Here is a 13,859-nt window from a genome sequence, read left to right as displayed (position 1 = left end):
TGCAATCCTTTCCCCAGACGGCCTCCCTAATGATATCGAGGGCGCCATGATGAAACCGTACTCTAGAAAGAATTTAAATGCTGCGTTCTAATGGGCATTGTACGTTTATAATATCTGTGTGCTCGGTGAATGATATTTATATAGATATTACGCTAGTAACAGACACGTCTTACAAAAACATTTCATGAATAGTTGCTGTAATTAATACATTTACACCAATTAACCCCAAACACTACACTGGTTCATTTTCCACTAAGCCTATTATGTAGTTAGAAGTTAGCAGCTACTTCGAAGGGGTTGAGAGGTTTGCAATGTTTAAAGAAGTGACTTTATTTTTAATTACTCTTTTTTTAGTTCTTATTGTCTTTTCTGCCAAATCTTTTGTATAAGTTGCAAACAAATGATAGAATCAACGGATTTTCATTGCAAACCCTTTTATTTCCTTTGCCCGCCCAGTCTCAGAGATGCAAATAAACTGTGATAAATTCAGACTATAGGGGTAGAATGAGGGGAAAAGTATGAATAATTGACAAGTTAAGTAATGAAGTCTTAGACATCTCAAGAGGTGATGGTGTCAGTAGAATGAGGGGAAAAGTATGAATAATTGACAAGTAACGAAGTCTTAGACACCTCAAGAGGTGATGGTGTCATTTAAAATAAAGAGAGAGAGAGAGAGAGAGAGAGAGAGAGAGAGAGAGAGAAGGTATGCGTGAGTGAGGCTGAGGAAGATGAACAACCGTACATCTTAATATATTGACTTTAAATATTAAGCAAGGACAGAACTTGCTTAATATTTAAAGTCAGGTAAAACCAGAACTTCCTCATCATTTACTATTAACATCACACTTATTAGTTATAAACTTGTAGAAATGTTAGCTACCACTTCTGAATAAAACATTCGTTGACTACATCTTTCAGAGTCTCAACCGTGGAAATCCTCTGTGCGAGTGGTGTCTATATCCATGAACTTGTGGCACGGTTTCCTCATCTTTAAAATGAGAATAATGGTCCGCTCCTTTCATCAGACCCTTACGAAGCTTCACTGAATTAATACACACGGGGCACCGAGCACAGTGCCTGCCATATACCGAGTACCAAGTGTTGGCTATAATGATTATTCTTATTATTATGAAACGAAATTAATGACATTCACATATGGCTCCTAGAGTTAAGAGACAGTGAACTTGGTAACTTTGGAGACAAAACCAGATAAGGATGAGCACGCCGATAGGGGGAGTGTGAAATGTTAAAAATTCAAAGGCGTCGGCTCACAGGCCGACAAAGCCGAGGGCAGAAGGGGACTCGGGTTTTTCTCGTTGCAGATGGAGAGACTGCCCAAGGCCATGATGTAAGTGGGAAAAGTGGAAATGGAAAGAGTTTTAGTTCTTTGCGCTCTATCATCTCCACCGTCTTCCCAAAGTAGACACCACTTCCATGGCGGAAACACTTCCTGCAAGGTTTTATAGTCCGGGGAAGAGTTGCTTTACCACCTCTTGGGTGGCAAGTAGATTCACAGCCCTTTTCTAGGTGAGCAAAGCTTCGAAACCACACTTATGAGAGGACAGCACCTTCTGCTTCTCACTTGCTCCAGAAAGCATCAGCTACCACCACTCGTCTTCTCTACTCATTGTGGACGAGATTTGCATGTCTCCACCGCCTGTCCCTCCTAATGGACTCAACAAAGTGGCCGCTGCTTGTAAATGGCCAGTTTCATAAACTGTGACTAAGCACTGGTTATCTGGACAGAGCGTTTGGAGCGGGTGGCCACCCAGCCTTAGCGGGGCAGTTACTCCCTCGAAGCATTTGCATTCTATCAAAAACACTATTTAGATAGAGAAAGTACAATCTATCCTTAGAGGGAAACAAAACTGTTGTCTCCAACAAAAACTCCAACCCACAATCTCAGCTGAAATGGGCTCTGAATGAATCTCGAGGCTGCAGAGTGCAACTGGCATGACGAGGTTCATCCTGAGGCAGTTGCTAAAAACTGAGCTGTATCACGCTCAAGTGTAAGAGATGCATCTGTCTTCCAATCCCTCGGTTCCACCGCTATTTTCCAGGGCCTGTGCTTTGTTCCAGATCTGTATACCTCACCTGCAAGCATGTGGTTCAGCTGCAGGAAGGGCAGAGAGCCATGCTCTGCGAGCAGCCATCTGTGTGGATTTTGTATTCCTCAGTATGAGATTTCATTTAGCAACTCTGTCCATGTGCGTGTGTGCGCGTGTAAGTGTGTGTGATTTCATTTCATCCAGTGCTTAGAACTCAAAAAGAATATTTTAGAATGAATGAGCTTCATCTTCACAGCAATCTCAGGATAGTACATACATAGGATAGAAGAGAATACGGAGATTTTGCGTGGTTAAAATGTTACTCGGCTAATAAGAAGGTGAGCCTGATTTTATACGCAGATCTGGGTGTTTGTTCCACTATGCCAAAACCGAGTTCCATTTTCACTGAAGATCTGTTCAGGCGACAAGGTCATTTCTAAAGGGTATGTGTTAGGACACTGAATTCAAACATCCATTATTCCTTAAATTAAGACCACGTTGGTGGCGAGCATACTAATAGAGTACACGGATGTCATATTATAATGATGTATACCTGAAATTTATATAATGTTATTAACCCAAGGTCATTTCTAAAGGGTATGTGTTAGGACACTGAATTTAAACATCCATTATTCCTTAAATTAAGACCACATTGGTGGTGAGCACACTAATAGAGTACACAGATGTCATATTATAATGTTGTACACCTGAAATTTATATAATGTTATTAACCCAAGTTACCCCAATCAATTTAATTTTTAAAAAGACCACATTATTGACCAGGAAATGGCTCCGCTCCCTTTTATTAATCTTAAGAAGTTAACATAATTTATGAAGAGATTATAAATATTAGGCCTGTTATAAGTCAGTCTCTTAAGTAAGCTAAAGTATGTTTCGCTAGATGGCAGCATTGCTAACAAAGCCTTTTTAGTTTTTTGGCCCATCTTTGTCCCCACAGGCCTCCCCAACCTGGTGAGATGCGACACAGGGCGGTTATTTCTGCACTATTGTGTAGACCAGGACAATATGAAACCTGACTTGTAAATCCTAGGGACGGAATCCCCCAAGGAGAGGGCTATGGGTGGCCCTCCCCAGGGTCTGGCCCTCTTCCCTCCAGGACGGTGGGGGCGGGGGCAAGTCCCCAGGAAACTGTGCTGGACTCCCAACGTTAGCGTGTCCTCGCTGGGCAGGTCTCTTGACATTTCTGGGCTTCTACTTGTCATCTCGAATTCGCAGGGGCGGCCTTCCTATCTTGCTTCCATTGGCGTCTGTGAGGCCCAGTGGCTTTATCGAAAGGGGAGCACATCACAAACAGGCTAAGGAGTCGATCATCCCACTGGCGCTGCCTCTCACAGCCTGACCCGCAGGGTACGCGGGAAGCCACCCGGCCAAGGCGACAGAAACTGTCGACCGGCTCAGATTTGTCATATCATCAGAAAACTTCTGGTCGAAGTCTTGGACACAGATGTGACTGCTGCTATGTTTGCTTTTCACGGCCCCTTTTTCTACCCCAGTGTCTCAGCCATTCCCAGGCCCTCTGATAGGCTTCAGAAAGAGTATGTGAATTCTTGGAGGCCACTGGTGTAGCCATAATATACTAAAGGGTCTCCAGAGTCCTAAAAAATGGTGACTAATACGCTTCCTAAACACCTAAATTACTCCCCGGGAATGACTTAGGCATATGAAATATATGACTCATTAACTAATCCTCACAAATACCCCTGTAAGATAGAAGCATGCTAATTTGTCACGCTAAAGACTGTTAACACAGTAAAATCTCAAATTGAAATTAATTAGGTGTATGCCTGAGGTGGGGTAGGTAAGGTGGAGATTTTAATGTTCTAATTTATTGAAGAATGCAAATTATATAACAATTTTAAAAGAAGTATCTATGTTTTACAAAGATATATGTGAATAATAACAAAGAAACTATATTATAATTATATTTTACCATAGGCATGTAAAATATAAAAATATGTATTTTTATCATAAATAAGAAAAGCAAGAAAGACCCCAGTATTCTGTTGCAAAGTGTTCATGCAATAAGAATCGTGATCTAGGCCTAAATTATTTGATATTTCAAATTAACTCCAAAATAATGAGGTTTTATTCTTTTGGATTATTGGAAATGCCACCTCTTTACTATGCTATAGAATTTTAAATGATTCAAGTCTGTATTTTGCATCCCCTCCTCCCTTACAATGGTCTTCGCCTGTGGAGAAAAATTGGTCCATGGACCTTTCAATATTTTATCAATCTATTTACTGGTGAAATGAGGTCATTCTACTTAGAATCTGACCTTCTCCTGTGAGATGCGGTGTACATATGGCAAGGTGGTTTCCGGTTCTACGTAGAGGTAGAATGTTTTTCTGAGTTGCTGGGTAACGTTTATTTCATGTGTTTGATATTCATATATGGCTTTTGTCTTGCTTTTTCATCTACCCCTGGATCTTATACTGCAAAAGAGGACCCTGATTCCATTCAGTCTTGAGTCACATGAGTCTGAGGTGACTAAAAGAAGATGACAAGTCACTTAACTGAGGGCTTAGCATGCACCGGACACAGTGCTAAGTATTCAACATACGTTATCTCACAGAATCCCCATAATGGCTCTGCGCCTTTCCATTTTGCAGAGAAGAAAATACAGACACATAGCAGTTAAGAAGCCTTCTAGATGTCATACAGGGAGCAGGAAGCTGGCCTTTTATTTCTGGTGCATGAGCAGCAAATCTAGCGTGATCCAACGCTTAGTCCCTCATTGTTTGAGACTTGGATAAAGTCACTGATAAATATCAGCCTCAGACTTTCTGAAAAAATTCTGCTTATTTTGTCATTTAAAAGTAAAAACAGTAGGCGATTGTTACCCCCTTAACCAGGTCACTGTGGACAGTGGGTATTCCCTGGTTTTTTCCTTCAGCTCTATAAAGAAAGCAAGTATTTCGCCTGGGGATACCAAGACTGGAGAAGCTGGCTCAAATGCGAGAGGAGGTGGGAAGTTATCTCAAACAAAAGGTAAGTGTGGAAAAGAATCTACATCCAGAGAATCTTCTCTCTGCCCATGAGTTCGCCTCCCGCCCCCGGGCAGTGATTCTCAGCTCTGCTTTCCACCCCAGCCTGGCCTGGGAGAGCTGGAGGGGGAGGTAAGTCAGTCTCCCATGTTTGTGAGATAAGGGCCATGATCCTACCACCCCTCACTACCCACCCTACCCCACCCCCCAAAAAAAGGGAGAGGCAAAGCACCTTACCCACTATTTCCAGCCTCTTTCTGGGACCCAGAAATAATTCTAAAGAAGAAAAACAAAGATACAGCCAATTCCACAAATGCAATACAAACTATCAGCTTGGTAGAAAAGAAATAGAATCCTTCTAGCACTGGTCAGATCAGGCCCTCCACTTAAATTGACCTACCCCCCAGGTAGCGTCCCAAGAAATGCTATTTACATCTATTCCTATGGCTGTGAAAAAACGAATCGGCCTTAAACCTTTACAGAGGAGGCTGTTATTCCACAAAAACACCCATGTGCATAAGTTAATCATTCGACCTTGTCTCTGAGAATTTTTGTCATTTTTTTCGGCCCTCGAAGTGTTCTCCATCTGTATAAGGACGTCTGTGGATATAGCACTTTCTTCACTATCTTTGTGTTACCTTTTATCTTCTCCCTTTCCCTTCATTTCTCTCCAAAAGAGAACATGAACAGGAAACCTCCACTGCTGGCCACCTGTAAACATCTGTACCTGTTCTTTATTCAGAAGTGGTTCATCAAGAAAGGAGCATGGTGTGCCTCACCTCCTCACCAGCATCTTCACCTTCCATCCACCTGTCTATCATCTATCATCTATCTATCTAGCTAGCTAGCTAGCTATCAATCATCTATCTATCATCTGTAGTGGGTTGGATCATGTCTCCCCAAAATTCATGTCCACTCAGAATCTCATGACCTGTAACCTTATTTGGAAATAGGGTCTTTGTAAATGAGATTAGTTAAAGATTGAGATGAGACCATACTGCATTAGGATGGTCCTTAAATCCAATGATCAATGTCCTTATAGTAAGAGGAGAGAACACAGAGTGATGCACAGAGCAGAAGGCCATGTGAAGGCAGAGGCAGAGGTAGGAGCGATGCAGCCACAAGCCAAGAAACACCTTGGACCACCGGACACTGGAAGAGGCGAGGAAGGATTCTTCCCGAGAATCTTCAGAGGGAGCATGGCCCTGCCAACACCTTGATTTTGGACTTGTAGACTCCAGGATAATGAGAATAAATAAATTTTTGTTGTTTGAGGCTGCCTGGTTTGTGGTTAATTTGTTATGGCAGTTCTAAAATACTAATATACACTCTATTATCTATGTATCTATGTATCTATATCTATCTATCTATCTATCTATCTATCTATCTATCTATCTATCTATCTATCATCTTCCCTGCTCCCTTCCCTCTACTTATCACACCACTGCCAGATAAACTGTTCTTTAAAGCTGTGGTTTTTGGCCCGATTGAATTGGTCTGGGGCGTGACCTAGGCACTGATATTTCTTTAAAGCTCCCAAGTGAGTCTAGCGAGAATTCCTGGACTTTCTCCATTCCCCTGCTCCCAAATCTCCAGTGCTGTCCCCTGCCTACCAAACTTAAAAATGATACCAACTAACACATTTGTTTCCACAAAGTGCTTTCAAATGCATTCGAGCCTCGTGATGGTTGAGAGTTATTACTGGGGCCGTTCTGTGAAAGCCCATTTTATGAGGTCAGAAGATCCTACAGAGAAGATGAGTTTCTTTCTGCAGACAATCTAGTCAAGTCTCTCCACCCCCTTCACCCCCAGCTTAGAATGTGTTCTGCAGTTTCAACAGTGTGAGAGACTTACATAATGCTAATTACTAGCTACCGATGCAGGATGGCTGTGGTGTGCTTGTTATTATGATGCTGTAACAATAGGGAAATCTGAGACCATTGAAAACCAACCGTGCAGTATGAGTACCCCCTCATTCTGCAGAGGCACCCAAATGAAATAATCTGACTTGATAATGTGCTGTCTGATCCACAGGGCAATGCAGCTTGTCCTGTGGGATAAAAAATCCCATGTTCTTGGCCATTCTGCAAGTTTCCACAGCGACTCCTTGGTCTGCAAGATTCTCCTGCCAAGCTTTCCAGCTACCAAATGCTCACCAGGTGTGTCAGTTTCTTGTTGCTGCTGAAACAGGTATCCACAGAGGGAGCAGCTTAAAACAATGGAAATTTATTCTCTATTTATTTTCTAGTCTCCAAAGTTCTAGAGGCCAAAAGTCTAAAATGGGCCCGCAGGGCTGGTTCTTTCTGGAGGCTCTAGGAGAGAATCTGATTCCCTGACTTTTCCAGCTTCTAGAGGCTGCCTGCACTCCTTGGCTGGCGGCCCCCTCCTCCGTCTCCAAAGCCAGCGGTGTAGCACCTTCTCTCTTCCCTCTACTTCCATCCACGTCACCTCTCTGACCCTCATCTTCCTGCTTCCTTCTTATAAAGACCCCGTGGACCCACCTGAATAACGCAGGATGATCTCCGCATCTCCAAACCCTCAGATCACAGCTGCCAAACCCCTTTTACTACAGAAGGTGACGTAGCTTCAGGTTCCAAGGATCAGGACATGAGCATCTTTGGGGGAGGGGGGGCCTTATTCAGCCTACCACACCAAGGAAATAACCAGACAAAAATACTTCTGAAACTTCCTGATGAACTCTGGGTGTTCCCTTCAGACCACGGCCCTGCCCACATTCATGAGATATGACAACCCTGTTGGAAGTTCACCACTTCCTCGAGAAATGCTCTGTCCATGACCGAATATACAAACTGGTTCCTTTTTTGTGTGTTCATGGTTGGTCAGAAAGCAAAAAGATAAATAATACTCCCTTGACTATCTATAAACAGGAGAAAACAAAAACCCATGATGCTAAAAAAAAGTCTTTTCGATGCCATCATTTGTCAAATTGTGACATCTTATGCTATTACTCTGGCTGGGCAGGAAAGCAGCAAGCGGGCAGCAAACTGACACCAGGACTGACCCAGAAAGGACACTTTGCATATTTCAGGGGACAGACAGCTGAGCAGAGGATGTGAATGGGAATTCTCCAAACACCTGCCCCTGCTCCTTCTTGAAATGTGGTCCAGGGAGGAAAGAGCACAGGTGTACCTCATCCCCAGGGCATCAGCTACACTAGCACACGTGCTTCTGGGTTCCGTGAATCCATTATAAACAAAGCCTCTGAGTACTAGAGAACAACCCATCCTCCCAGACTGTCGCCTTCCTCTTACGGGGCACTAGGAAGTCCTCCAAAAAAAAAGGGCCAGCACCACATCCTCCCAAGGCTTCCGACCTTGGAGGAGCAAGGTTTAAGTGCCGCAGAGGCCCTCCAGCTTAGCAAACCCTGAGTCGTTTCGAGGTTGGTGCTGCTACTTTGTCTCTCTCGCCCATAGCTGAGGGAGTAAACTCCCATTCCTAGAAATGCCCGTGCATTCTAGGCACAATTAACTTCTAAAGATATAATAGAGACACCCCCACCCTGACATCAGCCAGAGTCCAGCCTAGCATTCACAGTCTCTGACATGGATTTCGACAGATGCTTTTGGAGAAAGCAGGATAATTTTTACCAAAAACGTTTTCCTATAACTTGAGAAATACACCTTGAATATTTTATCGCACTGAGAGTCCATTATGGATTTATTACCTATGTATGAATCTAACATCTTCCTGAGTTTTCTTGACAAGTCTCAAAATCCTACGAAATAGTTTTCCTACCCTCTCAAATGTCCCTGTATTGAGCGCGCCATCAAAATGCCACCTGGATTCTATTCATTGCGTTCAAGGATTTATTGAGTATCATTAAGATACTTTAGGTTAAAGATTAGCTTGGAGCCAATTAACTGATGGTTTCTACCCCAAATCTTAGGGTCTGGACAGGTCTTTCGGCCTGGAATTTTTTCCTAAATCTAGGGCAGGTCATGAGAAACGCATTTAGTGTTTCTCTGCCACAGAAGCTTTCTCTAATATGCGGCCACTTTTACACACATTAGCTGCTGCGAGGGACGTGGGAATAAAATGGACCCGTGTCCTCAATGAATCTGTAATCCAGCGGAAGAGAACAGACTAAGATTCAGGAAACTGAACGAAAGAAACTTCGCATCGCTCAGCCTCGGGGTTCTCGTCCGGCAAACGAGGGGGTTGAAATAAAGAACTGTCATCCTGCCTTATAGTTTGTAAAGTAGCTTCATGTTCTCTCCTTCGCTGTTCTCCACAATAATCTTACAAGGTAGGGATTTCATAGGTCAGCATTTAGACTAAGATGTTAAGCTCCTAAACTGCGGTTCAACAATGGCGGAGCCACAACCTTGAACGAGGTAGGATTGTCTCAAATCTCCCATCGTGATGCAAACACACTTAGCATCCTACGGCACTGGATTCCATGATGCCGGGTTAGAAGCATAACATTCTATGATTCAGAGCGTTTCGTGTACAGTTTTTCCTGCAGTTCATTTACTAGAGTGAATGTAGATCAGCAGCTGCCAGTCAACAAAGGTAATTAATCTATGGTCGATTCGAAGAACTGTAGTCCAGACATGTTTTTCCAACGTTGGAACTCATGTGGTCAAATGAAGGGTCTAGAGCATTTTCTGCTTCCGCATATGTGTAGACATTGTGTCAAATGTCCACAAGCTAAGAGAAGCAAGTCTTTCTCTGGAAGACAGTCGAAGACTGTTACACAGGGCTGTGGGCGACAGGGGCGTGAGGGGCCTGAGGGACCTTTCTGACGCTCGTGCGAAGGCGTCACCTGCTCACTGCTGGAAAGCCTGTCCTCATCTTTGTCATCGTCCCTGCACTTAAATGGCAGTGTCTTCTCTCCCTCGCTTCTGATGGCTCTGGGCTGTAAGTGCGAAGTAGAACCCTCAGTAGCGCAAAGTCTAGATGCTTCTCTGTCCAGGGACCAGCTCTGGCACTAAGTCAGAGGCGCCTCTGCTCTGTGGGCATCTGGGTGAGCAGGAAAAGTGAGGTCAGCTTTCGGAGCAGCCAGCCACCTCTGCCGGACAGTGAACTGCAGAGTACTTGATGCAGGGAGATGTCCGTGACAGGAGACGTTCAGTCTGGCCAGACCCCGAGCCCCCACCCCAGGGCGCCAGGATGACGCCGCCATGACACAGGGACACTGATGCACAGCCAGGCACCAAATCTCTTAATCCCAGGGGGCTTTCCTCTGATCCCTTTAACTACTACTCAGGGGAAATGCATGAATTAGTCTGTTCTGGAGCTGGAAAGAAGCAATCCAATATATCCAGGACAATCTGAACTTGGTGGCTTGTGTGAATCATTTACGTATGTGGCTTTAGGCCACAGTAACCCACCCTTGCCCGATCACGAGCTCTTCTGTGTGTCCTCAAGCAGTCTAGGCATCTCTCTACCTTTGCAATCACCTCCCTGGCTTACAATGGGACGGTCACCTGCCTCCTCCTCTAAGGGCAGCAGGACAGAAACCTGGGTGTCCAGCCCAGGCAGGAGCCCCATCCAACACTTAGCATAGTGTCTGGTACTTGGTTAGAGCTTAATAAATATTCATTATTATACAAGAAATTCTTTTTAACTGGGGTAAGAGAAGAAGAGGAAGAGCAGAAAGCATTATTGCACAAGTAGAAGAAATGCGCCCATAACCCCCACCTTGCTTTGACGTAGCATCTCCAGCTCCCCTCCCCTCACACAAACTTTCCCAACACTTGGACCATTTTATAGGAGAGAACCAGTCCCACGTTCTTCCGTCCTTGCTCATCAGCGCTGTGCAGCCGCTGAGTCCTCTAACCAGCACCTGGTGCATCTTACTAGGGCTTTGTGGCCCTAGACGGTGAAATGCGAGTTGTCTGTGTAACAGACGTATGTGGCTAGCACAACCCTCTAGAAGATGTGTGGGAAATATGACCCGGGCAGAAGGATGTGCGCCGGAGTGTTTTACTGATAGCAGCAAAAACCTAACTCTGTCAATTGATGCTTGGTTATATAAATTAGGCCATATCCGCATGATGGATAGTATTTATATAATGGAATATTATGCCACCATTAAAGATCATATTTTAGAAAAATATATAATGGCATGGGAAAATGCACCCAGTATATTAAGCAAAAAGCAGATCGCAGAAATGAACATAATCACGATTTTATAAATCGTGTGTGTATAAAGTACCTGGAGGAAATGTACCCGAAGGTTACATAGTCTATGTCTGGGTGATGTTGATTTTTTAAAGTCTTATTTAAACTTTTTCATATATCTTTTATTTTACAACAGACATGTATTAATTTTTGTAATTTTAAAACCAGTAAATTTTAAAATTGCAAGCAAAAAAAGCATGTTATTCAACAATGGAAAAAAGCTGTTCTGTCCCCGTCCTAGGCAGTTATGTGGCAGCATCAAACTATGAGGCCCCACCCAGGTGCCACCGGTTCCTATTACATTTATATCCACAACACAGAAACTCTGCCCAAAAGTAAAGCTGTGGCCGCTAAACCCCTACAGGTCAAAATATGAGACCTCTTCCTTGGTATGCCACGTCTGAAAAGGAGCCACATCTGAAAAAAGCGTGGCCAGGAGGTTGCTTGGGGGTTGGTGGGGACACTGGAGGCAGCTGTGGTGGGGAAACCCCTTCCCCAGGCGGGTTCTGTCACCACCTGTGTGGCCACAGGTCATTCTATTTAAAATCGGAAAGAAGATCAGACATCTGCCCTGCTTCCCTCACAGACCTATCATGGGGTTAAGTTAAATGATGTGTGTGCAATATTTTGTAAGCTACAAAGCACTCAGTAAATGCAATGTTTGGCAGTCCAAGAACGCCAGCTCCTTAAGATAATGATCCATGCTCCCCATGTTCTTGCAAGATATCAAGAGAAACGATCTATATTCCTTCTCACAATCTAGAAAAGTTACCAGGAATTTTATCGGCCACATTTCACTCATGTTATGTTACCCTGTATCTTTGCCCCATAGAACAAAATCTGTGTGCTACGTGTTCGCTCGACTTGCTTCTTTTTTCTCTTGGGCATGTGGACAGATTGGCTTTCTCAGCCTCCCCTGAGGGAAGGTTGGGCCAGGAGACTGGATTCTTGCCAGTGGAATGTAGATAGAGTTATGTATACTCCCCCCAGAGTCCCTTGTGAGAACCTCTGTATTCTCTCTCTTCCCTCATTTTCTGGCTGGTTGTGCAAGATCTGGTGGGAAGCTCTGAGGCTCCTGGAAAATGGTGACATGCTAGACAGAGGAGCCTGGGTTCCCATGTCATAGTGGAAGGCCACCCACCAAACACCAGCTACGACAGAGATACGAGTAAGAAATGATCTGAGGTCCTTTGCTTCACCAAGTATCTTCCCTGACTGATACGCACCATGAGCTTGGCCACCTCTCCACGCCACGGTGGTGGTCAACGCTTTCGGCTGCTTCCCACGTGACTGATGCAGGGGACATGGAGGACACAGATGGTAAACCCAACCCTCATCCAACAGAAAACTCAACCGAGAAAAATTAAAAGAATTTTTTTAGATCCCTTGGCTGATTTAAGACCTGATCTCTTATTTCTCTAGGGAAACTTGGGAGTACATGCTAATTTATATAACTGGGGGGAAAAAAAAAACCAACAAGAAAAGGGAAAACACATTTGCTAAACTAATTGCAATAGTATTTAAGGTGAGTTGCAAATAGAAAAGGATTATGGTCCGTCAAGGTGGAACAGGTCAGGAAGGGTGTCTACACATCTTTTAGACAGTGTAGACAATGGAGGCAACGCGTTATCAGGGATCACTGGTTGCTCGTATATTTTATGATTGTTTAGCAATGTCCAGTGGGGCCACGTGGAAGCGCGAGGCTCTGAGTTGGGGACGCCCCAGAAGGACCGGAGTGGAGAAAGGCAGTGTCGCCCACTTCTCTGCTTTGACTCTAGTTAATCCTGCTCCTCCTTGCTCAGAGACTACTTACCTGGTAGGGGTACAGGGTGACCCCGTTGGTTCTCGACAGGGACCAGGTGCCATCCAGGTATTGGTGAGCCTGGATGGCCACCGAGTTGAAGATATTCCCATTGCTGGGGCTGGTGGCCATCTGGAGGCTGACTTTGGCCTGGTGGGTTGGGGATCCACCCTTCTTCTCAGCCCCATTGCTGACCCCGAGGCTGTTGGGTTTGCTGCTATGCTTGTTGGTGACGAAGGCCGTGTAGTTGGAGGAAGCATAGGGGGTGGGCACAAAGGCCCAATCCCTGGGCTGCTGGAGGCCACCCATGTGCCGGGACCCCACCAGGGCGGGGATATTGGAGAGGGGCGGGGGCGAGCCAGGTGAGCCATCATAGTAGTGCTCACTGCCAGCTGCCTGTTCCAAGGTCAGCACCATCTGGATAGCCTCCTGCTTCAGCTGGTTCAGGTGCGTGGCACAGATGTCGCAGCGGTTGTCTCTGTCATTCCATGCCTTCCGGATGGTGTTGGGGACCTGGAGCTTGTCGTGAATCACAGCCGAGAAAGCAGGATCCTGGAGAATACACAAGCAGAAAAAAAGGAGAGCCTATAACTCAGGCCTGGTAAGTGCAATTCAGAGGGCTGGTTTACAAGTTCAGCCCGAGGTGCATTCGCAGAGTTTGATTGACATCCATCAGAAATGAGCACCAGACTGGCAGAGGGCCTCTGACTGAAACACATCTGACAAATGTAAGATTTTTATAGTAGAGACTTTAAGGAATTAAAAAATATATATATCTCTAAGCATCCTCCTTACTAGGTCAGTCAAATAAACACATTCCAGATTCTTCTACTTGTGTCCACTAAAGAATTATAA

General features: G+C 44.6%; 1 protein-coding gene across 1 annotated transcript in view; it reads right to left on the bottom strand.

Annotated features, from left to right (window-relative positions):
- LOC102887592 (kinesin-like protein KIF26B) overlaps positions 1–13,553 on the bottom strand; it is a 243,884-nt gene extending 230,331 nt beyond the window's left edge. The window contains exon 1 of the mRNA XM_025048510.1: positions 13,017–13,553. Within this exon, the coding sequence (XP_024904278.1) occupies positions 13,017–13,421 (405 nt within the window). The 5' untranslated portion in view covers positions 13,422–13,553. The remainder of the gene's footprint in view (positions 1–13,016) is intronic.
- Between the last annotated feature and the right edge of the window lie 306 nt (positions 13,554–13,859).

This window comes from Pteropus alecto, unplaced genomic scaffold (assembly GCF_000325575.1).
Source record: "Pteropus alecto unplaced genomic scaffold, ASM32557v1 scaffold115, whole genome shotgun sequence".
In the NCBI taxonomy this organism is placed as follows: domain Eukaryota; kingdom Metazoa; phylum Chordata; class Mammalia; order Chiroptera; family Pteropodidae; genus Pteropus; species Pteropus alecto.
Note: the sequence above shows the minus strand (reverse complement) of the source record. Positions and strands in the feature narration are given on the sequence as shown.